At 48.4% G+C, this 27645-nt stretch overlaps 1 protein-coding gene across 9 annotated transcripts in view; it reads right to left on the reverse strand.

Moving 5' to 3' along the window:
- Window positions 1-6786: 6786 nt before the first annotated feature.
- Window positions 6787-27645, reverse strand: part of LOC145652396 (uncharacterized) — a 44213-nt gene continuing 23354 nt past the window's right edge. For 4 of the 9 annotated variants that reach the window (XR_014118665.1, XR_014118664.1, XR_014118668.1 and 1 more), the window contains 3 exons: window positions 23430-23476; window positions 7497-7534; window positions 6787-7329 (listed from right to left, as the gene is read on the reverse strand). Coding sequence is in view for 2 of the 9 variants with exons in the window: in XM_081702434.1 (XP_081558560.1) it covers window positions 7527-7534; window positions 18354-18652; window positions 23430-23476 (354 nt within the window). In the remaining 7 variants the exon portion in view is untranslated. Of the gene's footprint in view, window positions 7330-7496; window positions 7535-18353; window positions 18653-21349; window positions 22848-23429; window positions 23477-23974; window positions 24164-27645 lie in introns of those variants that run through there. The other 5 variants (XR_014118669.1, XM_081702434.1, XR_014118670.1 and 2 more) reach the window with 4 other exon arrangements.

The raw sequence follows: 27645 nt of genomic DNA on the forward strand, positions 1-27645 counted from the left end.
GCTGACACAGGGCACCACTCGGCGGTTTCCAGGCTTTTCACATGCCGCTCCTATGACACTCACATGAGAGAGGCTACCCACTGGATGACGGCCCAGTGAGGCAAAGCTGGTCTAGTTCTGCTGTTTCCAGGTTGTAAGGCCGTATATCAAAGAGATCTTTACAATCTGAAAAGCTAAATTACATCTGCCCACCAAAACCTGTTGCTATGCAACCAGTCATAATTTTCATTAATTCGCTTGGTGGACTTTCTTTTGCTTACTTGTAGACACACTTCTAATAATACCCAATAGAAAATGGCTCTATCAAAACCTCACCTTTGCTTTGGAAACAGAAAACATCTGTTAGGCAGTTTGTGCCTTTGGACTACTAAAATATACCGCAGTGGAACATTGACGCAGTCTGCTGTCCTAATGCCATTATACTTGCTTGTGTACACACACCCACAGCGGTGCATCTGTAGAGTAATAACAGTAATAGCAGTATTCTTAAAAAACAAAAAACAAAACATAAAGCGCAATCGGAGGAGACTATATGTAAAGGAGAGGCGCATTATCTGTGCATCAGAACCCATCAGGCCTCGTGTGGAGGGCATGTGTCTCATGTGGAGGGCAACTGAAGAGTAAAGAGGGCAACTGCCGCGGTGGCGCGTTTGTAGTGACTCCTTGCATCCAGTAGGGGGAGCATCTGCACGTAACGCGTGCTGCACTGGGTTTCACTAGTCAAACTCGGCAGTGTGTTCCCAGACGAGATCGGTGGCGGACAAAGAGAAGCCGCCTCTGGGTGGATAGAGTGCTGTGCATCATTTCTGTGAGAGCCACACCGACACAGCGGAGCAAATGACTTCTCCACTGGGGAGGCATTGGCGGTCTTGGGTAATTGCCCGATGAATCCATACCGTATTCATTACGCCAGGGTCATTATTTTTCACTCTTGTTGAGCCAGCTGATGTGTGCGGTGTGGAGGGGTAGAGGGCGCCTTACGTCGAGAAGTGAGAGCGAAACGGGTTCGCTTTGCGCTTTGGAAAATGCATGCAGGACGGAAGGACTGACGTGAAGGGCACATAGTTCTGTCTTAACTTGAAAAATTGTTGAAAGATGTATTTAAACCAACTGGTAGTGAATTGGCTATCAGAATAGCCTATGTGGTAACACATGGAAGGGCGCGCACACACACACAACCACACACACACAAACAAACATTATTTGTGTTCCCTCATCTGCCTCTGCTGTGATAAGACACTTTAATGATAATTTTACTCGTTCCATTAGGGTCATTAAAACGCGGCTAAGTGCCGAATATTCTCACCGGGCTGCCAAAGCATCGATCAGCATCAGGGCCGCTGACAGACCTGCATTAATCAAGTTCACCACTGAGGCATAACATCTGAGGGGAACACGAGGCCAATCAATCCCCGTCAGTTTTGCACTGCTCCCAGTCAGAGATGAGCCAACCACTGCTCAACCGGTCGAGCTCATGTCTCACGGGACGCGTTTGGAGCACATCAACGTTGAAGAAGATGTCTGCTGAGATGTTGAAGAGGTGTCTGTTTCTTCTTTCGCCACTCAGGCTGGAGGTGTTTCCAAATGGTCTGGTCATTTCATCAGCAAGATCGAGTCAATAATTGCATTTTCTGTCTGATTTCCTACTCTAAACGCTTCCAATCCACAAAACGCCATTTCTGAGGCAGATCACGTGTTATTCAAAATTCCTGCTTCTTGAAATAATTGAAAACCAGTTTTAGACCGACATATCAATGTGAATTAAATAGTAATACGGAGTAAACGCTCTCAATTTTGAATTCGTCTAACAGAAACCAACAATGGCTAAGTGCTGCCCTCCACTGGTCAGTTGCTGCAGTCACACATGGAAATCCAGACAGATGTTGGCGCCTCCGCCACGTTGCGTAGCTTGTTTTTGTCACTGGTGACAGAAGGACCGTTGAAGGACGTCAGTTTTTAGGAGCAAGGTTAATCAGACACTCTCTAAAACGACAGTGCTGTGAATTAAGGGAAACGATTATACTTTGTTAGAAGTTGCATGCAAATTTTACAACCCTGAACGCGTTGATTTCACTGCGTTGTCTAGATTTCTTTATATGTCCACGTGTATATATTTATATATCCAAAGAGCATTAAAATAGTCACTAAAATAATACTCTTCCATGATTGAGTTCATTGCAATGCGCATTTGATCAGACAGCACAGGACCTACAAACATGAGTGCAGACTACATGTACTCTTGTAAGCGGGAACTCGTTCATTGTATAACACAAATCTAGAAACGTTACAATTTCTGATGGGGAACTGGACATAAAAAGTCTGGGTATAATCTGATTTAAGCAAGTGAAACAATTACATTTGATTTGTAATTTAATTTATATTGTTATACAATCTGTTACAAAATAATCTGTACATTCTTTTCAATACAATGAAAAAAAGTGTAGGAAAAAGAGGTTTCTACAGGTGAGAGTATGCCATAACAGTATGACATAACTTACATATCTCTTATATCTTGTATCTATCTCATATCTCTTAAATCTCATATCTCATATATTGTATCTATCTCATATCTCTTAAATCTCATATCTCTATATCTTGCATCTATCTCATATCTCTTAAATCTCATATCTCTTATATCTCTTACCTTAGAGTGCCATCTTTGGATGGATTATTCCCATTCAAGATACATTTAATAACTGAATTATGCTTAAGTGAAAGAATTAGATTTCACGAGAAGCATTTGAAGGTACTGAAATAATATTCTTCCATGGTATAATTTTTAAAACTTGTGTGCATGTTATAAAAAAAAATACTTTGTTGACTACTAGATGGGGATAATATGCTGAATTATATTCCCTGAAATAGATGCATAACGTGTATAATATATTACAACATATTAAAATACAGGGGAAGGAATGAATAGTGCTAAAAGTGCATATGAGCTTTTAGTTTAAGTATTTCAAATAGCTGATCTATCTTTAAAGAGCTTTTGCCCTGGAACACCAAGAGAACTGAAGAAAACGCTGCTGTTAAGAGGTATTAAGCACAGTGTCCACTAGGTGGCGTGAGAGCCTCCTTTTGCTTTGACCGTGTCAGTAACTCACAGGGGAGTTTGCTAGACTGCATTTACTTCATTTAGGAAAGTTAATACCTCCCCCCCCCCCCCCCGCCCTTTTTTTATTTTTTTTTTTACATTTTTAAATAGAGTAGAGGGGGTTCAAGTCATTACTCCCCTTGCTAACTGTGGCTAGTGCAGGACGTGATGCAGGAAGTGGCAAAATTAAAGTGCTGCCGTCACTTTTACAGCACAGACGCTGAATCTCGACCACGTGTTCAGTAACACGTTTTGTTTAAATGTAAATAAGTTTTTTTAAAAATCCAGTGTCGATTAGAACATTATTATACATATAAAATTGTCCATTTGTCTTGCTTTTTTTAACCTACTATTATTGCCTGGCTGGTAATTGGTTTACTGCTGACCTGAGCCAGCATGACAGATCACACTGTCAGGCACCTTCTTGCTGACAGGCCTCATGCAGCTATTCTAACGTCAGTGCATTGTAATATGCTGCTGCACCTGTCTGGTTGTTTGCAGTTTTTACAGGCATAGAGGACATCTGGGAAAATTGCTCCAGAAAAGAACTTCTGGACAGACATTTGAAATTTCTTACATCAGTGGTATTCAAATACGGACTTCGAATCCAAATCTGGAGCTGAATTTTGTAATCCCTTTTAGTGGATGAAATGATTCCTGTAAGTGGTTGGCCACTTTGCCATCACACCTGACTGCAGGATAAAGGTAGGGTGGAACACCTGAAGGACCCGGACCGTGAGGTCTGTAATTTGAATACCACTGTTTTAGATGCCCAAGACTGTCACTTGAAAGGACTTCCAACGTTCCTGAAAGTCTGTTTAGGAGCGTAAATTCATCCCGCCGATGCACAAAAGGTTAACTTGTACTCTGGTGCTAATACACTTTACGTAAAAGGCTGAGATTCGGCTCAGGCAGGATGTGATGTAATCAGCTTCGTCCAAACGCATCCCGTTATCTACTTTGCTGAAGACCATTTGGACAGTTAATTAGCCATGGCAACACAAACTTAATGAATATTCAGGTTGAGTAGATTAGGCAGCAGTCCTTAGGCTGCAGTAACACAAGATCCCTGGATTTTAATCAGGCGGCTACCTACTTCTGAGAATATTTTTCTCTTACAGTATAAAGAAATGGTTAAATCCATGTAATGTGTTGTAACCATCAATTACCGACTTGGCCAGTTCAGTGTGGTGAAGGCTTCTCACCAGTCATTTGCACAGTAGATGCGCATGCGGCTTTAACATTCCAAATGTGTACACTTCACAGCCAATTTTAAATCGCAGGTCACCGAGTCCCTCCACCTTGTCCGTGAACGCTGCGCCCGAGGGGAAGTCAGCTCGTCCAGCCAGACACGTTCCCTAGTCTCCAGCCGCCTTTCCGCCCGTTTGGCAGGATGTTACAAACGTTTCCCTTGTCTTCCGAACTGAGACGCTCTGTTTGACGGGCTCCCGTCGTGAAAGGCGTCTGTGTGCGTGCGGCACGGGGTGGGAGCGCGTGCATCGGCGAGCGGCTGAAGGACAGAAGCACGGGTGGGGGGGCTTACAGCGCGCGCACTGGACGCTCCGGACCACTGGATGTGGTCGCCATCATTGTTATGGGAGTCTCAATCATTGAGGGGGCAAAGAAAGGGTGTGTGTGTGGGGGGGGGGGGGGGGTTGGGTGTGTGTGTGTGTGTGTGGATGCGATCAATACATCATCTGTGGCCTTGGCGTCTGAGGCGCACACAGTGCAAGGTGAACTGAAATCAATAGGTGTTTAATTAAAACCCACGCCCCACGCATCCCTTATAGGCTTTGTGTACAAATCACAATGAGCTCGGCTTTGTAGAACAAGCACGTTTTAAGGCATTTTCGTTTATTGCAGAAGAACTTTCCCCCACCAAACGGCGGGTTTGTTCGTCATTATTGCACGAAATGAAAAGCATAACTATAACGCCCAGTATCGTGTCATATCCACGTTTCCTACATCGGGTTGTGTAAATTCGGATTAAGAGGTTTTATCGCACGTGGGGAAGAAGACATGAATAATCACACCGTGCACGAGAAGAAGAGGCCACGCGGAGCTGAGTGTCAAAGCCAGTCCTCCCCCTTTTCTGCTCTTGCTCGCAGCTGTTTACTTTGGACTTTGTTGTTCATGGGCTGTGTGTGTAACTCCGAGCAGCTCGGCAGTTTGGCTTTCGCCAGTGATAGTTTGCTTTTCTTTTTGCTTTTTTTGCGCGGGAGATCCCTCGGGGCCGTCTTTCAGAAGACAAGTCAGCGTATTCCGATAACGTGCACAAGCAGAGCGTTTTGTTTTCCTCACCCTGCGAATCAAATGCGCCTTTTGCGGGCATCCGAGTCCCAGGCCCGCGCGTCCAACAGAGTTCCGCGGGCCAGCTTATGCGTGCGCGGAGATGGCTTCCGCGAGCTCCAAAACCAGCCCGCGCGCGCTCAGATAGCAGGTCAATCAGAGACGACAGGCTGCACGGCCAGACCACTGGAGAGGGACAGAAGGGTCTCGGACGAGCTCAAACATGGGTCAGGGGCACTAAGTCTATGACGAGGACCCAAGGCCGCGCGAAACTGCTGAGTCATGCTGAGCTAAAGCAGCTTCAGAAATGCGTCCAGGTTAGAGTTCGCTAAGAAGCGTCTGAAATGCTCATCACAGAGACCCTGATATTCCCTGTTGATAGGTTTTGTTTTGTTTTTTTTTAAATCGGACAGAGGCTTACAGTCATTTAGTCCTAAATCTTCCCAAGTCTCATATATCAAGTTGGGCTTCGTTTTGATGTCTTATCTTTTGGAGCGAGCTTCGCTATGTTTGGCGCGCGGAGATGCTGGAGAAAACACGAGACATCAGCCCACGTGTACACCCCCCCGCCGGTCCCTGGCGGCTCTCCTGATTTCAAATCTCACTCTCTTCAAAGAGTTTCTGTGGGCTGCAGCTAAACTAGCTGGCGCAAACCCCGGACATATTGTTTTTTTTTCCTGTCCACGGTATCTCTCTGGGGCTGGAGTAATGTGTGGCCGGTTCCGGACAGGGAGCTGGGTTTGGAGCAGTTCTGGACAGGGAGCTGGGTTTGGAGTTAATAGAGGAGGGCTGGCGAGGGCGGGCAGACCGGCTAAGCCCCCTGCTTTGTTCCCAGATTGCGGGGTTAACGATTTTCCGTCCTGGGTGGCGGGGGAGGGAGCTGCACGCCTGCATTAGGATTCAGCTCCCAGCCTCGGAGCTGCAGCCGCGGCGCAGGGTGACAGGGAGATGGATGATATCTGCAGCCCGGGCGCTCCGCTCGTGGAGGAGAGACGGGGGCTCGCTCGCGCACACACATACTCGCACGCACGCACACCGCCGCGTGCTCGTAACGTGCGTCCAGCCAGGTAGACATGATCTGGATCCTTAGGCGCATCCTTAGAATTCACAAATCCAGAAACACATATTCGACTATGAAAACTCACCAATTTTTCATTTTTAAAATATTGTATTTACGCTGTATTTTGTAGTACAATTAGAAACATCAGAAAGTCTTTACTAGCATTAAGTGACTGAAACGTATGTAAGAATACTCCCAACTACACACCATTAAAAACTGTTTTAATGTTAATGCAGTGCTTTAATATCCAGATCCTATTGGTATTCATCCTTAACAAAATCTACTCATTGCAAAGGACACAACATGTTAAGGCATTACACCAAAAGAGGCAAAATGCAAAAGATAATTTAAAATATTGTTTATTGGTAGTGATATGGTCATAAAACTCATTACAAAACAATGCATTCATCAAAAAACAAGAACATCAAAATAAATAAAGAGATACAAAGTTATCAGTTTGTTATTTTGGCATTTGCAGGCTTCATTTTTGTGTCACAGAGTCTCTCTGTGTGTAGCTGCGTCAAACATAGTGTTTTAACATGACTGTCCAAACCTCCTACCCCAATGTGTGTGTGTGTGTGTGTGTGTGTGTGTGTGTGTGTGTGCACGCACATCGGTACTGTCTGGCTGGTGTCTGAGCGGATGCGACAAGATCTCTAACTCAATGCCCCATGCCTTGCACTTTACCTTGTTCTCAGTACGAATATATATGTGTGTGGTCGTGACTGTGCGCTTTCTGTATACGCAGCACTTACCAACTGTTACTGCTACAGTGTACACACACACACACACACTGTTGCAGGTAGACCACTGAAGGAGAGAAGAGGACTTGTGTGCGGCCCGTAGCACGAGTGTGGAAAACTCTTTAAGCCGATCCAAATGACCCCTGGGCAAAGTCATACAGTTTAGCTCATCAAATTTAGAAGACTGCACTGTTCTGCATTAACACTACTCTCATTCATGCAGCGTAGAACAACAACAAAAACTCACAGAACAAAATCAGCCTGTTATTTTCTACAGTTTCAGAGACAGATTTATAGCACAGAGCTTTACCTGTAAGTTGCTCAAGCAGACTGTGTCACTTCATACTCCTAAAAACAGATGGATGGGAATGCCAGTCAGTGAGGTACATTTACACAAAAATCAAGAGGCTACGTAATTCATGTAATACTGTTTATTAAGCCTTGTAATTTTTTCACTTTAGGCAAATCTCTGTCTTTATTTTTGCCTGGGTGGTTGAGAGAGTTCACTTAAGGACGCAGGAAAGCAGATGCATGAGTTTTCCCTGCCAAAGCTCACTGTGGGCTTCAGTACAAAGCAGGACCTCTAGCTGGGCAGTGTGTGTGTGTGTGTGTGTGTGTGTGTCACACTCTCTTTCCTTCACAGAACAACTTCAGTGAAGTTCCCACAGCCAGCTCTCTTCAGCTGCCAATCAGGAACACAAACACAGGTCACACACGATTTATACATCCACAAACACAACTTTAGATAGGGGTGTGTGTGTGAGTGATTGAGTAAGTGTGTGTGTGTGTGTGTGTGTGTGTGTGTGTGTGTGTAAAAAAGGCTTTGTGCAAGTCTAGAACAGAAAGTTGAGGCTAGTTAGGCTTGTGGGCTGTGGAGCAGGGCGCACCTGCAGGGCATCCCGCCTGCTGGCTATCAGGTTAAAAGCGCCGCCCAAGGCTGACAAAGCGAGTCCTGCTGGGGGTCACGTCGCAGCCGCAGCCAGAGGAAAGCCCAGGCCATAAGACACAGCCTAATTATCCTCTATAGCGAAAAGCCAGCCGCGGTTCAATAACTCCGGCAAGCCAGCAGCCAGATACTGTGTTTCCCTGGCAACGCCTCCAAAGCAGCTCCGCAGAGATCACTGAGAGACGGGAGGGACCCTGGGAGAGGTGGGGGGGGGGGTGGGGGTGGGGGTGGGGGGTGGTCGTGAGAGAGAGAACAGAAGGAGGGATGGAGAGATAGAGGAGAAAGAGAGGGAGAAAGAGGGTGTGAAGGAGGGGGAACTTGGACAGCGGGGGTGGGAGGTGGTACCGGGGTAACACTCCGTACTCAGCACGGACACTCATGGTTCCAACGCATAGATACACGCGCACACACACCCACAAACACACGAATAGAGACGCGCCGATTCCAGTGGACACGCTGGCACCTCTGTAGCAGCGAGCCTCAACCACATTTCCTCAGTTCTGTAGCAACATTTGGGTCTGGACGAGAGAACCTCCATATGGCTGTCGTGCCACACGCCTGCCACAACGCTGTCACACCAGGGGGCCAGAATCACAACTCTGGCTGCGGCCGCGCGGACGGTGCCAGCTCTAATGACCGCGGCCTTTCAACCCGAGCGTAGCCTGCATCTGGGCGGCTGGACGGCTCCGGCTGAGCGGCCGGGGTGGGGGGTGGGGTCCTTGTTTTCCATGGCTGCGGGACAGGGAGCCCTGCCGCATTTGTTTGATGTGGGGCTGAAGCAGAGCTGGATTCTGATTACAACAGAGCTGGTGATTGTGTTCAGGTGACTGTCTGACCTCCTGCTGCAGTGTCTGGAAACTCAGACGTAAGCCTCCCGGGCCGCTGCAACCCCCCCCCCCCTTCCCGAGCTGCTATCAGAAAGACCTGCTGCTCCCACTGATTTAGCACGATAAGATGTCCACGGAGCATCAGGATGACAATTCCTGACAATCGATAGGAAAAAATAAGTCAGTAGTCCTTCAAATCCACATTGTTCCTGACACTGTGGCCCGCCGCCTGTCCAGTCTGAAAGTGCTACGCTCCTAATCTACTTTCAGCACACCTGGCATGCAGAAATGTTAAGTTAAGTACACTTAAACAGCATGGCCTCTGCAGAGCACGCCGGCTTACTTTCACCTTACCCTGTGGCATTCTCCTTTAATTCAGCTTCTGCTGCTATCAGCTTTAATTGCTTGGCATTTAACAGTGGAATCTTCTCTGTAGCTCTAAAACAAAGACAGGTGAGACGATGGGTACGAATTGGCAGTCGTGCTCTGCCTTTTCACAAATGCTAAAAAATCCTTTACTTTAAATATGCGTTTAAATGTGTACAGAAATCTATCAGAGATCTGAAAAAAAAATGCACTAGTCTCACACTGCCAGCTCTTAAAAATGTGGTTTGAATGTACAATTTAAGATATTGACTCGATAAGAGTTATTTGTAAGTTAGTGCTTTTTTTTTGTTCCTGAATAACAGATGGTGAAAAACTTTTTGAGTGTTGTGGTGCAAAGAAACATCCCTGCTAAATAATTGTTTGATTTGAAAACGACGAGGGCAAAAACGCTAAATTACGGATTTAAGTTGGAAACCTCTGGCGCAACTCGTGCAGATCGAATGGCATTGGTAGGTCTCACAGACTAGTTAACGGTCTGGCTTAGACCATACAGCTTTAACCAGAAACAAATCTGTCACACAAGGACCCTAAAATAGAGAAGCACTTCAAATGGAAGAGTCCTTGCACTAAGCAGCTCTCCACGAGGCCTGTGGCCAACGTGCTCCGTAAAAGAAACAAAAAAAACCAAAGAGTGACCACATGACTCGGATGCTCAAATTAATGAGAAAAGGCAGGAGCGTGAAAAGAGCAAGTCTGTTCATTTTTCAAAATGCCACTTCCTTCATTTATTAGAAAAAAGCAATGCGTGCTAAAGACAGCTTCAGACATCGAAATGGAAGTGTGAACACTTGAACAAAGTTGAATAAGCCTTAATCAACCGGAGACACAAGCAGAGGTGGTAGGCAGTGTATGTTTAGATTGCTTTTGCATGGGTCCTTGGCTCACGCCGTAAATGACTGTTCTGGAATCAGTCCCTCGCTCTCTTTGTGAAAAGGTCTTTCTGCCTGCGGGTTTGTCTAAGCTTCATGTCTGTGTCTCTAACGCATCAATATGGAAAAGAACAATTTGTAGCGCCGGCACGCACAAATGACAGATATTGCAACGCTCTGCCAGCCAAATCTGGAAACGTAAACAGCAAACAAGAGGAGGGGTGGGCCCGCGCCGGACCTTAAAAACACATCAGTCACCAATTCACTAAAAATTATATATTTTATGTGTGTGTGTGTGTTTGTATATATATATATATATATATATATATATATATATATATATATATATATATATATATAGTTTTCATTTGTGACGGCACTCTGCTGAGGTTCTACCGCGTCCTCCGCGTACCCAGCAGAGCACTACAGAGGGGGTCGAATATTTATAGGACTGTTCAGATGAACAGTCAGCTCTGGGAAGCACACGGTGTCTCGTCTGGGATGGGGAGGAGGGGTTTGAGGGCCGAGCGGCAGATTTCATCATTGCTCTGGCGTTGCCAGGCTTTGGCGGGTGTCAGACAGAGCGTAATAAAAGTGTCTGGCCCCGCGGTGGGCACCAGGCTGGCGCTTGGCGCGCCGAAGCTGGCTGTTTGGTATGCGTGGAGGACTGTGCTTCAGCCGTTGCTGGGGGCTCCGTGGTAAAGGCTCATACTGATGAGTTGGCATCAGCCATTGTTCGGTGTGAGACCAAACAGGAGGAGAAAATACAATTAGAGCCAGAGAGAGAGAGAGAAAGCACGCACGCGAGAGAGAAAGAGAGTGAGAGCGTCAGACGGAAAATCAATTGTTTTGAAAACGGCATTTCTAATGTGGGTAATTTAGCAAAATTAGATTTTAAAAAGTTAAACACTCCGGGGAGGAGGAGTAACAAAATCAGTGGCTACAGCTCTCTGGGAGGGGAAGGGAGCTGAGGAAGGGAGCCCGGCACGGCCCGCAGGTCTTCCGTGAAATGTCATATCTGAGGAGAATGACGAAGGCCACAGCCTGACGTATCTGCCTCCCGGTCGGTGCAGACGCGCGAGCCGGGTGGCATTAAAAAGATGAGCCTGCTGCTCCGCTCAGTCTGCTTCACCGGCGTCAGCGGACACGAGGCTGTATGTGGAAGGCGTGTGCTGTGAGTAAACAGTAGAAATTGTACCGGGAGTCAAACTTTGGGTGAAGAGAAAAATCGATGACTGCAAGCGGCGGCGGGATTCGGCGAGCGTGCGCGTGGAAGCGTTTTGACGACAGTGTGGAGAGAAGTGGAGGGAAGAATCAGGGAGGAAGAAGCAGAGGTGCTCCTCGTCTGAGGACGCGCCGGGTGTGAGAACTGCTTCCCACACGCACACACACTGCAGGCTTTGCCATGTTATACTTACAAATACGTCGATTTTTAAGGTTCTGAACTGACATCCGCATATAAGCACGTAAAGCTCGCCGAACACAGGATGCATCTGTGATTTACTTTTTTCCATTTGTCAAAACACTAAACCCCAGCATACCAAGAAGCGTGACATTCAATAACAGATGCAGAAAAACAATCACATTTTTATTCGCTTGATATGCAAAGGGGTGAAAAATCACATGAAAGGTAGAAGTGCACAGGTTCAGTACCTAAGCTAAGCACACTGAAACCTCCACTGTCGGTCTGGCTCAACCAGACTGCACAGTCAGTTCTGACGCAGTCTCTCACGACGGTCGCCGGCCTGCGCTGCGAAGCATCTCACTGGGTACACCGAACGGACGAGCCAAAGCTTTACGTCAAAGTTTTAGGCGGCTTGCGGCCACTTCGGCGGTCCTCCACGACCCACGGAACGCGCAGAGCGGCGTGCGGAAGGGCAGCGTGCGGAAGCCCGAAGCGAGGGCTTGCGAGGACAGCCACTGAGTCCTCAGGCTGCTAGAACGGTAGCCTTCCACAGGGTCTCCCTGGTCTGTGTGCAGGGAGTCCCCGGTTCGTTTTCCGTCCGCCACGCCGGGTCCCACCGGCTCCCGGACATCAATCCAGGTTCGCCTGGCCGCCCGCTCCCGTGCAGACTCCCCACCCCCGACGCCGCGAGGTCGTGGCTGTAGTCCCGAGTCGCTTTTGCCCTCCGCCCAGGACCCAAGAGCCTAACCCGTGATTTTGCATTCAGAGAGCTCACAAGTTAGGGTCTCAGGGAACAGGAGAAGCACAGCAGGATCGGTGAAGGCGCAGGGGTTAGTGGCATGGGGATGAGTTCTCCCTCCCTCTCTCTCCCACACACACACACAAACACACACACACACACACACACACACACACACACGCGCACTTCCCTGTCTCCTCCAGTGCCATGGTCTCCACGCTGACTGTTTGTTCAGCGAGCATCCGGCTCCAGCTGGCTCTGCGGGCCAGCCGTGATCTGGTTCCGTCCGACAACACTGGCCCTCTGCAGATGGGCCAGGGGAAAAAAAAATACTACCCCCCCCCCCCCCCCACACACACACCGCCCATGTTTTTTTTCTCTCCCCTGTCTGCCACAGATAACTTATCCCTGCATTCACGGCAGTTCCACGTGAGTCACAGCCATCCTGATCGCGGCGTGCCCAGCCCAGCCCAGCCCGGCCCGGCCCGGCCCGACCCGACCCGAACGGACGGAGCTCGGAACCGCCCGCTCACCACATAACAGACGAGACGATCGACGAGGAGCGCCGAATGAGCAAAAGAGAATAAAAGGAGAAAGAAAGAAAAAAAACAACTAAAAAGAAAAGGAGGCTGGAAAGGAGACGGAGTGCGCCGGAGTTTCGCTCCCTCCGCTGAGCAGGCAGCGGCGGAGCCTGCGTTGCTCTGCGCTAACTAGCCTTTGTTGGCTGAGGGAAGCCCCGAGTCAGACAGTCAGCCTCTCTCCCTCTCTCCCTCTCTCTCTCTCTCTCTCCCTCTCTGCTCTTCCTCTTCCCTCTTTGTCCTCGGAGCCACAGGCTCAGCCTCCGTATGAATGCCTCACCTTTCGGATCCCCAGCTAGCGCTGCTGACTGGCAGAGGTGCCTTCCCGTCTGCATCCGCTCAGACTGGGTGGGGGTGGGGGGTGGGGGGGTGGGGAGTCCAGGGGAGCGGGGGGTGTTGGAGGAGAGGACCCAGGCTTCTCGCCTCCCATAAACGACTCAAAACACACACACACACACACACACACACACACACAAAAAACGCGTGAGACGGCGATCGGCGGCGGTTACGTTTTAACCAACACCCCCCTCCCACCACCTGCAGCTCTTTAACTCCAACACACAGCGCTCCAACCACACCTCCTGCCCACGGCCCCTCCCTCCGCAGACAGTGGCGCGCTCCGCTCTGCACATAAGCTGCTGGACTAAGTTGTCATTCAGGCTTACTGGATTCGACACCACCGCGTGTGGGGGGGTGGCGTGGGGTAGGAGTGACGGGGTTTGTGGGGCGGAAAGAGCCGATCAAGCCCTCGGCGTTTGTCTCTGCCGTGGCAGCGTGATCGCCAGACCGATCGATGGCAGCCAGTGCGAGTCTCGCTGCCTTTTCATTGCTCCTCAGACCGGCCCGCCAGCAATTTCAATACTGTGCACGCCAGCCAAAACACTTTTGTGTCATTTTATGCAGTGCTTGCACACACACGCACGCACGCACGCACACAAACATGAGTGCGCGCACGCATACAACGCATGCATATGCACACACGCATGCGCACACACGTACACACACACACACACACACACACACACACAGATCTTCCAGACTCCTCCCCCACAAACATTCAGGCAGCTTCCTTCTGCTCAGGGAGCAGAGAAGGAGTGTACGCTCCCGGAAATGAGAACAACTCGTCCCCCGTCTTAAACGACCCTCCCCCCCCGAAACACGGCCGACACCTCTCCCTCTCCCTCTCCCTCTCTCTCTCTCTCTCTCTCTCTCTCTCCCTCTCTCACATACACTCACACACTCAAACAAACACCCTTGTCAGCTCCAAGACGTAGCGCGTCGTCATTTATGTTTCGCGGATCTCAACGAAAAAGAGAGCAACAGCGAGTGAGGAAGAAGGAGGATGAGGAGGATGACGAGGGGCTCTCCCTGTAGGCTGCGCCAGACAGAGGCGGGTCACTGAGGTGCGACAGCCGTCTGCCCCGCCCCCACCTGCTCCCTGCAGCAGCCTCAGCCGTCGTCAACTCCACCCACGCAGTGTCTCTGCCTCAGGACCTCGGCTACCAACCCTGCTGCCCTACCATCTCTCTCTCTCTCTCTCTCTCTCTCTCTCTCTCATGCAGTTTCCATCGCACTGACATGCACCCCAGTACCATAAACAACCACTCACCAAAAATCCTCCCGGTGGTTTTTGCTCTCCGGCCCCGTCCTCTCACCCAGGTCGGTGGACCTGTCTGGCCCGGTGGTGGAGAGCCTCTCTTGCACCTCGGCAAGCGTGTGAGCTGGCCGGCAACCGCACGCCACGGCGACCGCCTGCCCACCCTCCCTTCCTCCCTCCCTCCCTCCCTCCCTCCCTCCCTCTCGCTCTCTCGCTCTCTCTCTCATCTGTCTCATATGCTCTCTCCATCCACACTCGGCTGCTGCAAGCCTTCCTCCTGCACTGATCAATGCTTTCCTTTTGAGAAGAGAAAATACACACACACACACACACACACACACGCATGCTCATGCACACTCACTCACTCTCTCTCTCTCTCGCTCTCTCTCTCTCACACACACACACACACACACAGCAGGGTGGTGATGGCGGCTTGCTCACCGCTGAACTCTCCTTTGCCACACACACACAGGGTGTGTCAAAATATTGTGACCACATTTTCTGAAATGACTCACGGAAATGACCCCCCCCCCCACACTCCCCTGCTGTGAAGCAGTGTATGACTGGTACCAGGCTATACTCGGGTGTGTGTGTGTGTGTGTGTGTGTGTGAGCGCGCATGTAAAATAATGAAGGTAACTGCAGTCAAAGACCATGTTTCAACTGTTCCGACATCACAATTTCATTTAATAATGCTAAATGGGAAAAGGGCTTTATAAAAAAATCTGGATAATGTTGTAGTAACTTCACAAATGTGAGCTTTAGCAAGATATGGGAATCATTTCAAACCACATATTAGGGTTTAGGGCAGAAATGTGTGCTGGGGACCAAACTGGTGAGATTCACCCCCGCGACGCAGTGCCATGTGACATCAACCACTGCAGTTCATCAAACAACGCTCAAGCCAAAAAAATAAAAGGACCCACAAGCTCGTAAAGTCCTTGGTGAATCATTCGGCAGCACAAGTGTCTTTTTTTTTGCTTCCTGATGATACTGCGCAAAAAAAAAAAAAAAAAAAAGCCCAGCCAGCCTGACTGTCTGAGGCGGGCACGTCTCGAAGGAGCAGACGCGTTTGATGAAATGAGATGACAGTTGATTTATCTGTCTGGGAGTGGCTCGGGACAACCCTGTCTTAATCTACTCACCCCTGACCCCCTGCCTAGAATCCTCCCACCCCGGCATGGATGGGGGTCATGACCTCTAGGGTGACGGCCAGCGAGGGGAGGGAATCGGTGGAGGCAGAGGTCATTGATTATGTGCTTAAAGCAAGCAGCCAAAACACGCAAACGTCTGCCTCACGCTGCAATGCAGAGCTCTGTGTGCACACTCAAAGAACGATGTGTATGCGCGTGTACTGAGGCTCTGTGTTTCATACACGTTAGTTTGAGACAGAACTATGATGGCTGGACTTGGGTTCATCAATAGCAGTGCGCAGCATGCTGGTTCAAGCTAATATGCCTGAGGACAGGGAAGGTGTGTGTGTGTGTGTGGGGGGGGTATTGGGGGGTGCGCAGTGGGGGGGGGGGGGAATGGGGGGTGCGCAGTGAAGGGGGTGGGTAGTATGGGTGAAATCTGCAGAGACCTTAAAGGAGTGATGGTGATCAATCAACTCTATTACTGCTATGGCAGTGTCTGGGCCAGCAGCCAAGCCTACACACACACACACACACACACACACACACACACACACATACATACACACACATACATACACAGACATACATACACACACATACATACACACACGCACACACATACACACACGCACACACATACACACACGCACACACATACACACACACACACATACACACACACACACACACATACACACATACACACACACACACATACACACACATACACACACACACATACACACACACACATACACACACACACATACACACACACACACACACACACACACACACACACACACATACACACACACGCACACACACACACAGTCAGCAGAGGGCTGCCGTTACACACCTCTAGACAATAAAGCACAGCCTAGTGTGTTAGTGCACACACACACACACACACACACACACACACTCAACAAAGGGATGCCGTTACACACCCCTAGACAATAAATCACAGCCTAGTATGTTAGTGCACACACACACACACACACACACACACACACACACACACACATAGTCAACAGAGGGATGCCGTTACACACCCCTAGACAATAAATCACAGCCTAGTATGTTAGTGCACACACACACACACACACAGTCAACAAAGGGATGCCGTTACACACCCCTAGACAATAAATCACAGCCTAGTACGTTAGTGCGCACACACACACACACACACCAGCTATTAACGTAGGCTACAGCACCTCTGCTATGAGTCTGTGCCATTTTGTTGATACTATACACTGCACCCTATATTCCCCCACCACGTGGTCACACCCGCCGGATACGACATTTATAACACTTACACGGGTTTGCCAGGTGCGACTTGGGAAATGTGTGGAAGTGGCTACTAAGCAGAGTGGAAAAAGAAACAGAAAAAAAGTCAACAGGAATATTCCTATTTCCTCTCATTCCTTAGCACTCCTGCCAGCACTGTAACAAGCAGGAAGGAAACCCGCAGTACCTGTACAAGAGGGAAATGTGGGAACCCTGCAACTAAGCAGCTGCCACTGCTAACAGCAATATTCGAATCTGCCCTCACAAAGAGGAGGCCCGTTTTCAAAAACCCACATTTTTAAACAACGACGAAATCAGAGGGGTTCAGCGGACGAGGGAGCTCAGACGGACGAGCCGGACTGCGACGGGGGAGAACGCAGGAGGTGAATGTGGGTGACCCTGTGAAGTCAATCTCAGCTGAGTGGAAAGAAAACCAGGAGCAGGGAAAAGCCGCTACGTTCAGGAAGGCGGATCACGGTGTCGTGTGCTCCACACCTAGACTAGTCTTTGAGGTGGGAGGCTGAAGCGGGCCGACGCGCACGCGCGCACGGTCCAGTCTGCAGTTCCTTCTCTCCCTCTGCCCTTTCCCAATCAATCCCATTGATTGCTCCCAAGGGTCAGAGGGCAACGGAGTATTGATGGGAGATAGTGCCTTACGCAGCACGGGCCGCCCTGACTCCAGACAGATCGATGACGTCTCAGTCATGGACACGCTAGGGTTATTTATTCACTATCAAACACGTCCCCATATTTCTAGCTTGCCAGTTTTGGAAGACTGGCACCATTTATTGAGTGCTTTGTGAAACCAGGTGCCCTCCTGAGAGGGGGGTGGGGTGGGGTGGGGGGGGTAGGATTCTACAGCTCCTGGATGCTCAGGTCATGTTCATTGATGTCCTGGACTTGGACAGGTGAGAAGCACCAGGGCAATCATTCGGTTACATACACTCCACATCCACACCAATAGATAATCAATTACACGCAAGAAGTGCCGACTGATTTAATATAACGCGACATACTGCAACAGGATTTTTTTTTTAGCATGTATACAAATATTTTACTGACTGATATCCAGAATGTTTCAAAAAAACAATGCAACAGAGGGAATGGGTTGTCTGCTGATTTGAGGGACAGTGCGGTCAGTTACCAACACCTACGTTTCAGTTGCGTTTCTTGTCGGAACTTTCTATACGTGGGGGGAAAAAGTTGGAAAACATTTGATTGTCTGTTTAGTATTCTGTGAGATGCTGGTTGTGCTTCTCAGAGAGAGACGTCACCCAGGCCTCTGAAGCAGCGCAGTACACGAGAAAGCCTGTTTTGGCTTTCGCCGAGAAGCTGTGTGGGCGTGGCCGCGAATGCTTTCGAAAAGAGTGAAACGAAGGGTGAAACAAACGCACCTGGAACCGATGAGTGGCAGTCAGAACGCACATGCCGGCTGCACCAGGCTGTGCTGAGGTGGCAGGATTTCCAAAATCGCTTGCTCCGCTGCATCTGGAGGAACCACTGGGCTTTGGAGGTGAAGGCCCCCCCACCCTTTGGAAAAAAAGTCTCCCATGACGACGGAGCTCGCCACTCTCTGCACCCGATCACCGTGGCGATGGGGAAAACGTCACCAGCGTCTTGTCTATGAAGTAAACGGCCTCTCCTTTGGGTTAATTCCCACGCCGTTTCCATGCTGCGCCCGGCATGACGGAGGCTAGAAATTTAAGACAATTATTTATTTTCTCAGTGTGTGTCAGGGTTCACAGGAAGGTTTTCCCAGTAAACCTTGCGACGAACAATAACTAACTCACTAAATAATAGCCCCCATTTAGGCCACACGAAGCTCCGAGCTCACATAATTGGGCGGCTGACCTGAGACCAGATGAGTGAATTTGATTCAATCGCAGGAGGGCTGCTTTTCTCAGGCTCTGGAAGAACAACAGCGAGACACGTCCCCGAGCTCCTGGTGGCGTGAGGAGCAAAAGAGCCGCAACCGAGAATCGATAAGCGAAGGCCTCACGCAACGCTGTTGATTCGCCCTCAGCATCACAGGTAGGTTGTTCGGGCCTAATTGATAGCTGCTCAGTCCCTGTTCAGCCTGTCAGCTGTGGTGCTCGGATGCCCGCACTCTAACACACACGGATCCCTCGGATGCCCGCACTCTAACGCACACGGAACCCTCGGATGCCCGCACTCTTAACACACACACGGATCCCTCGGATGCCCGCACTCTAACGCACACGGATCCCTCGGATGCCCGCACTCTAACGCACACGGATCCCTCGGATGCCCGCACTCTAACGCACACGGATCCCTCGGATGCCCGCACTCTAACGCACACGGAACCCTCGGATGCCTGCACTCCAACGCACTCGGATGCCTCAGATGCCTGCGCTCCAACGCACACGGATGCTCACACTCCAACGCACTCTTTCAGCCTCTGCTGAAACACAGCAGGTGGACTGGATCTCAACACACGGGGAAAACAGCCGACAACAAGGCCAGCAGCTGTAGATGGAAGCAGCATGCTTCACACACACACACACACACACAAACACACACACACACACACACACACACACAAACACACACTCACATACACACAAACATACACACACATACACACAAACATACACACACATACACACACACAAACACACACACACACAAACACACACACACACAAACACACACACACACACACACAAAAAAAATCTAAATCTCTTAAGACGATGCTGAAACAGTTCTGGGACAAACAAATAAGTCACTGGACAGAACAGCAATGACAAGACAGCAGTGAAGAACCCCACAGCGTATATTCTGAAGTGGAGCACACAAGCCTCCTGTCAGAAGATGCGGTTTTTGTTTGGTTTTTTTTGTTTTTTTAATATCACCAATATTCCCTTTTTTTCCATACTTAGGGCACAGATGTTGTTTTTTTCTTTCTTTCTGGAGTGCACAGCTTCCATGCCGTGTGAACAGGAACACTAAATTATCATTTCTCATGTATTGATTAATGGTTCTCACTGACTCACTCTCAACTTGGTCCCAAATTGATTCCACTCACATAGAAAAGTCCTTCATCTTCTTGACACTGTTGCTGAAATCCCCCCCCCCCCCAATTCCAAGAACTCCTTCGTGCTTTGTCTCCCCTCTGGGCATTCGAATGCACTTAGCAAGCAGTGGCACCCAGCCAAAGAAACCTGGTGTCCTCCTCTGCAAGCACAGGGGCCGTGTCAAACGGAGTTTCCAACAGCAGTGCGACTGGGAGTCTGGGGGCCACGTCCTTGACCGCACATTACGCCGTTACGCCATCTTAAACCCAGGCCCGTACATCAAAGAAGCGACGGACTGCGCTAACTGTAAACGCCGGCGAGCTTCCCATATAGCGGGAATATCACGTTTAACATGCGGTGCTTGTGTGGAGGACCTGTGTAGGCTCATGTCAAGGCTCGGAGTCTTGGCAGCAGACACAGGGGAGCTTAGACCATGCAAAATACACGCAGGGGGCGGGGCCGGGTCTGGAGTGTGATGCAGGCGGTACGATACATCGTTTGTTATTCGTTATTGCGATGTTGGCCTTTGCGATACTGTTGTGGCACAGGACGCACCAGGCAAACGAGCACCCCAAATCATGAATGTATTTATAGCTTACTGAGAGCGTCAGATGTTCCGGATGAATCATCTGAAGCGTTTGCACGACACAAAAAGATGACGGCGATATTGGTCAAAAATAACGCACCGCAATCTTTAATCATGTCACATTAACGGTCTGCCAATGTGTCTGTAATATATATCACAAAATATGTCACGATAATAATATGGAACAGTGCGATCGCAATGTGGTTTATTCACCCACGTCGGGCGGCCCCAGCTAAAGGCGACAACATGGAAGCTGCTGACCCAAAGCACTCAGCGCAAAACCAAAGGGAAACTTCAATAGTTCTCTGTGCGCGCTTCAGCCTCTGAGGGGGTGTACGAGGAAGTGATATTGCTTCCATCTGGACATTGGAACACCTCTGGACAAGGCAACCACAGCTGGGTTGGAGGAGGTTGGAGAGGTTGTTCAGTTTAGCTTCCTTGTTCCCTGAAAACCTGCCCTATCACACCACAGCCAGTGCTCAGCATCGAGGGTACAGACTCTTGACCCACGATGAATTAAAACTCCATCTAAAAATATACAATGCTGCAAAACAGCACTAATTGAGTGCAAGAGTCCCCCCGCCCCCACAGAGAATGGGAAAAGTTAATTAACAAGCTATGTTAGTGGGAATCTTAAATTCCACCATCACTTTAGATCAGTTTTAAGCTGTTGAGACACTCATCATCTGTGCTCATAAAAAGGCATGTTGTGTTTTGGCATGTTGAGCAACATTCGTGCATAACTCTACAAAATATCCATCACCAGTTATTTAAGCAATTAAATATATTTTAATATCACTTCTTATCAGCGATCACAAATACACTCTAGAAAGTAACCTTAAGTACTTTTACTCTATTTGGTTGATTATCATACACTTAAATCAGGATTGTTGAGTTAATTTATGCATTTTAATAAAACCTATTTGGCCTTTTACATAATTTAGATCCGAAGGTTGTAAGTCAAGTTGCACAACTGAAGTGATTACAAAAGTTTTACACACAAGGTATTCAGAAAGGCCATGTTTGAAATATCCACAGATGTTCTAGCCATTTGCTTCCGATATTAATATGTATTTTAGGGTTTTATTCGGTACTCAAAAATCACTGCTCTACTGTGATTTTGCTTCCTGCAAAAACACCTGTTTATTATATATTTTTGTATACTGAATCTAAATCACTACTGCTCGATAAAGAGGGATGTTCCTTCTATACACCAAAATCATATACTATACATATTAGGAGTTTGTACATATTTTAAATGTAATAACAGCCATATATAAGAATAATTAATATATAATTAATATCAAATTGTGTGATAAACGTTTTTAAAAAACAGATTAAAAAAACAAAACAGTACTATAAAAAGGTACACATTTTAGTATGTAAGGAAGAAAAAGTAAAAGTTTTGTTGCCCAGTTCAAACAGAATAAATTATAATCGCTTTAAATGTGTTTACTTTGAAATGGCTCCTAACTAAAATCTGGAGCATCAAACAATAGATCCGGTTCACATTCAGTTTGCGCACAAAAACCGAAGGCGGACGTCGAGCTGAAGGAAGGAGTGAAGTGGGTCTTTAGAGGAACGATGCTTGCTGTGGATGACAGCACATCTTAAAGCAGACCATCATACAGCTAAAGAAAGAACCACCCCATGACTTTCTCAAGCGGCCCGGCTGTCGCTAGCCTGTGAGCCCGACTGAAGGGGGGGGTCTTTAAGGCAAACCGTCCGAGTGTTGGGGGCTGTTGAAGTGGCGGTGAAGGTTAAACGAATCAACAGGACGATCGAGGGCTTATTCGGTGTTGCGAGGCGACGTCTTGCCTGATGACGTGAGTGTGTTCCAAGGAAAGCTAGGAGGTTGTACAGTTAACTCCCATGGTGTAACTCTAAACCATACAACCTACTACCTCAACCTGGAAGCACACATCCTTGCAGGGCTTCTCCCCCCATCTTCGGAACCGTGGGCTTCGGCGTCCGAGAAGCCGACCGCGGTGGATCACTGCCATTTCTCAGAGACTTCCCGAGGAGTTTTCCGTTTAGGGAGAGTAACGGCATGTTGTTCGACCCAGTTTGCTCAACAGCCATGAAAAGGGGATAATCCCGAAGTACAGAAAAACTAGAGAGAGATGATGAAAGTGGATCACTACAAAAGGTCTAATAAAAACGGCACTGCCGACTACACCACAGTGACAGAGACCCACAGAAGCGAGCTTGGGTAGCCGGATTCGCCACAAGATCGGATCTACGGGTTCATGACAAGTGGTAAAGCTCTGTGGAAAAAAGACAAAAAGGAAAAAACAACTAAAAGTGTTCCTCCATGACACACTCAGACACTCATCTCCTGTCATGTGTAGATCATACAAGTCAGATGTTTGTAGTACATTTCTTCGTACATTTAAAATGAAACATGAAACTTTGTGTAGTCAGAACCAAGGGCCAACTACAGCCATGACATAGTAGGAGACCGCTGCGAGACCACCGTGAGACGACAGCACGGCTTCTGAACAAGATCCGCTGCTATGCAGTACAATAAATAAAATTACAACAAACATTTTTGCCAGAGGTTTAGCACCTCGATATGTCCTAACAAACAGTGAGTTGTATATTTATCGACTTTGCACCGATTTGTTTTAGAGACAGAAACGAGTTCATAGTAAAATCTCATGAGAAGTTCAGGCAGGACCACCTGGACCTTGCCCATGTGCAAAAGTGATGAGAATGTGCACGTCCCTGAAGTGTTTGCTGAGGTCTCCTTCAGCAGGTGTGACCCACCAGCAGCATAAGGTGATCATGTAAAGACCTCATTTTCCATGTTTGCTGTGGCTGTGTATGAAGGACTGAGGGAAGCTTACCTGGCATGGATTCCGAACTCCCGGCACGCATTAGACGGGTCCACCCACTGCAAAGAGCAAATAAGTAAATACATCAGTGATGAGCTCCTGTTTCGGGTAGCCACAACACACAGGACACACCCGAATGCTGTGCAGCTGCTGCCCGTCACAGCTATTCCATACTTATAACATTACCTACAGGTCATCTCGTTAAAGAAACATTTTAAAGCATCATTTAGTCAATCAACACTCACTTGCATCGCAAAAAGACAGAAAACATAATTCCTAAAGGCTTGGTGAAACAATAAAGATAAAAAGTATAAAATATTATGCACTTTGTTAAAAATATTTCTTCTATCTACCACAAACACGGAGGTAACAATTTCCGGTCCCACCCTACGAAACTGAATTCACATCGCTGAAACGCTGCAGCGTGCAAACAGCTGTCCAATTCGACTACTAAATACATAGATAATTAAACCATCACACCCTCTTTTTTCCCGGCGAAAAATACCCCAAAGTTCGGCGACAGCAGCCTGCTGTAATGGCCCATTGCCAGCGCTTACCATGCTTGGCTGCCTGGTGTCTATGGCGAGAGGACGGGGCAGGCTTAGACGAGACCGCAGCGATTTTTAAAAGAGTGCAAAGCAAGCTGCCGGGGCAGCCGGGCTGCCAAATGGCTGCGCCACAACCCAGCTACCACTCAGCCGCTCCCACCAGCACAGACAGGCTCACATGACTTCAAGGCGACGGCAGCTTTTTTTTTTTTTTTTTTCTCCATTTTTTTTTTCTTTTTTAAACAATGAGAAAGTGGGTGCCGGCTCACCCACACCTTTGCCTATCCATCTGAACTTCTGAACTTTAATGTGCTCTTTTTTTGTTTGAGGTTTTGTTGTTGTTGTTGTTGTTGTTTGCTTGTTTGCCTCCTTTAACATGGTTTGTTGTTGTTGTTGTTGTTGTTGTCTCATCCTAAGAAAAGACCCAAGGGTCGTTAGGAAGAGACAAAAGGGGCTTGAACTGCTCGTTATGCCAAAACCAAAGTCTGGCCAATCTAAACATCTTGCCGAATTCAGGTGAAAGTCTGTTCTGCAACCGGCCGCCATTTTCCCAGCAATTGAAGGACACACACACACACACACACACACACACAAAAGAGAGAAAGATCCCTGGGACAGCTTTCCAAGTTTCCTCCCTCTCTCTCTCTCCCCTCTTCCTCCCACCCCCTTTCTGTGTCCTGGCACCATAACAAAACCTTAGGCATAAGGTCACATGACTCTCCATTCGAGACCAAAAAGCATTCCGGTGGAGCATTCGGCTGACGGTGTGAAGACATCTTTTGTCTAAATCCAAACCCAGAGCCCCTGCCTACCCTGAAAAATCTGGCACCATCCAGGGAGGGAAAGGGGAGCAGGAGGAAGGAGCGGTCTTGGGAGTCATGGCAACCTCCACCTGGCAACGTGCCCACCGCCAACACACGTAGAGCAGTGCCGGCTTACGCGAGGAAGAACAGGAGCGTTGCGTTCTGTCCAGAGTCAATCTGACATTCGCGGCCAGCTCTCTGGTCTCCGCGGTGCTGCTAGCACCATTCCGTGCCCTTACGGAATGGTTAGGCAACAGAGCCAGCGGAGGCTGTGCGCTGCCCGGTTGGAGATGCGCGCTCGAGGGCGCCAAGCTCGGTCTGCGGCTCAGATCCTGCGGCCGGCAGGTGAGCCAGACTGTCTGGTTCTGGCGGTACGTGCTGGATGTAAACTAGCGCCCATGAATGTGCGAGCGGTGACTCACTGCGAGATCAGGACGGCATGAGCGTGGCTTCAGGCTGCGGTAGAAACATATTTCACACCTGCGCTAAACCAGTTGCAGTTCTTCTATCGGGGGGATGAGCGTACCGACGTCTCGGACATGCAAGTTCGGGAAATCGTACTACAGAACACTGCCCAGCTCTCATCGTGGCAGGCTGTGGGGTTTCTAAATAATTTGCTTCCAATGTGGTCAGTGCGCTGAAATCTAATTGAGATATTGACTAATTATCAGCCAATTAACCAACTGCCAATTTTGAAACCATTATAAAGGCATTTTAATGACTTTCTTGCAGTTAATTTAAATAACAACATTGATTCCATGTCACATTATGTAGACAACCGATGGGAAATGAATATACACAGTCAGTTTTACCCCTAAGTTCCTAATAAACAATTATTTAAATGCAATATGATTGTTCAACATGGCATTTAAATGTCTGCAACAGTACACAGATTTCAGATTGGAGAAACACAGGCTGCTAGCAACACTGATTGATCTTCAGACAGTGTGTACACTCCATAACATTTCAGAACGTGGGTCAGGTATGAAAAATTTAGCCAAGAAGGCTTATATGCAGATGAAATGGGACAGTGCTTGTAGTTAAGGCTTACTGAGCAGTACCTGACCCCGTACTTCTCAGATTGAGATGTTTTGAATTTTGAGTACTTTAACATAATGCCACGCATCAAGTATTTTATTTTGGCCAGTTCAACGCTCAACGCCATCAGCAACACACGTAGGCAGAGCTCAACAGATACGTAGCAAACTGCACACTGGTGATCAGAAGTAGGCAAAATCATAGTGACACTGTGAGAACAGAGGAACCAAGAGAAGAAGGAAATAGCTTCGACCTGGGAGGGATGTGCGCGCAACTTCACAACAACAAATGAACAAACAAAAAAATTGGAGAATTGGATGAATGCACATTAGTCCTAATGAGTCCAGAAATGGGGAAGAAGTGGTGGGTGCTAATTAGTGGGAGGTGTCTGGATCGAGCTGGAATAGTAAACAGCCAATCCGAACTGGAAGAGTCTACGTGGAGTCCCCCAGGGGGGACTGGTCTATAATCCACTTTTGATTTCAGGCCCTAACAAATGTGGTTGCAGCACACAAACAGCCATCTGAGCTTAAAACAGCTTCTGAAAGCCAGAAAGGGCAACCTCAGAACACTTGCACTGTTTATGGTTATTTTACTATTTTCCCCCTCACACTGGTGTCCACTTTCAGTGCGATCTTACCCCACGTCACCCCAGCCTTGAACCTGGCACTCTCTACACTACAGACAACAAATATGTCTAATCACCTGCTCAAGTAGTTTTGATTTTGAGAGCAGACAAATTCAGCCTTTTTCAATGCCTTTAACCAACTGAAAAGCACCTGAGTGGTCTCTTCAGTCAGATGCACACATTCAACAGCAAACATATGGACTATTCTGAGACCATCTGCCCTGCCCTCCTCCTTCGTCCATCGGTACAGAATCAGCAGCGACGCTTTCAAATGGACATTCCGGGGAGACACACACATGCCAGCCATGGCCCTGTGGAATCCAGCCTGTAACACTCGATATGTGGATTCAATTACCCTGAACCTGGCTGTCTTTGAACCTGCGCCGACGGATAAAACCAGAGTGGATGCGACGCCCGCCAGCCCCCCGGTCTGCACCCTCCGTCAGTCAAGCAGAGCAGAGGATCATGGGAATGAATTCTGAAGAGGGCGAAATGCATCGGCCCAGGCAGGGTGAGGAGTGCCTCTCGGAACAGCGTCGACAACGTCGGTCGGCGCAGGACACGTAACCATTTGCGCGAAAATGTCACCGCTTCGCACAGATGTCCGACATCTATAATATTCCGAGGAAAACGTAGACTATGTGTGTCCATATTAAGGGCACTTTATGGGGGACTAGGCAGAGGGCATGTTGATGAGGCATGAAATTAAAATTGCTGTATGATTCTACATAGAGATCGTTTTAAAGCACGGCGAAGACAAAAAGACAAACACGAATCCATTGCTCTACCTGGAATCCATTCAGTTAAAAAAGCAAAGAAGAAGGGCTACAAGAAGAGCCCTGGAAGGAAAGACATGGAAGCCTGGGAACGCACGTGTGCAAACCATTAGTCTGATGGTTTGGTGCAGGTGGTGAGAGGAAGACACGTGTCTTAAAGGTGCAGACACGCAAGGACGAACTATTTTAACGTCACTCACCCCCCGAATGGCCACAGGGGTACCTCCCTGCAGCAGTCTGAAGTCAGGCAGTTGGTACTGATAACAGCCCCAGGACGGTCCGTATGACTCACACAGAACCCAGCATTCACCGAGTGGCAGAGTCTAATTTATGCACCCAAAGCTTGCTCATACATGCCCCCCCCCCCATGTCGTTTAGCCTTAAATCAAAAAGTGCGGCTCGTGTGCTGCGATTCCTCACCTCCGTGATGACTAA

This window comes from Electrophorus electricus, chromosome 19 (assembly GCF_041902795.1).
Source record: "Electrophorus electricus isolate QZ-2024a chromosome 19, ASM4190279v1, whole genome shotgun sequence".
In the NCBI taxonomy this organism is placed as follows: domain Eukaryota; kingdom Metazoa; phylum Chordata; class Actinopteri; order Gymnotiformes; family Gymnotidae; genus Electrophorus; species Electrophorus electricus.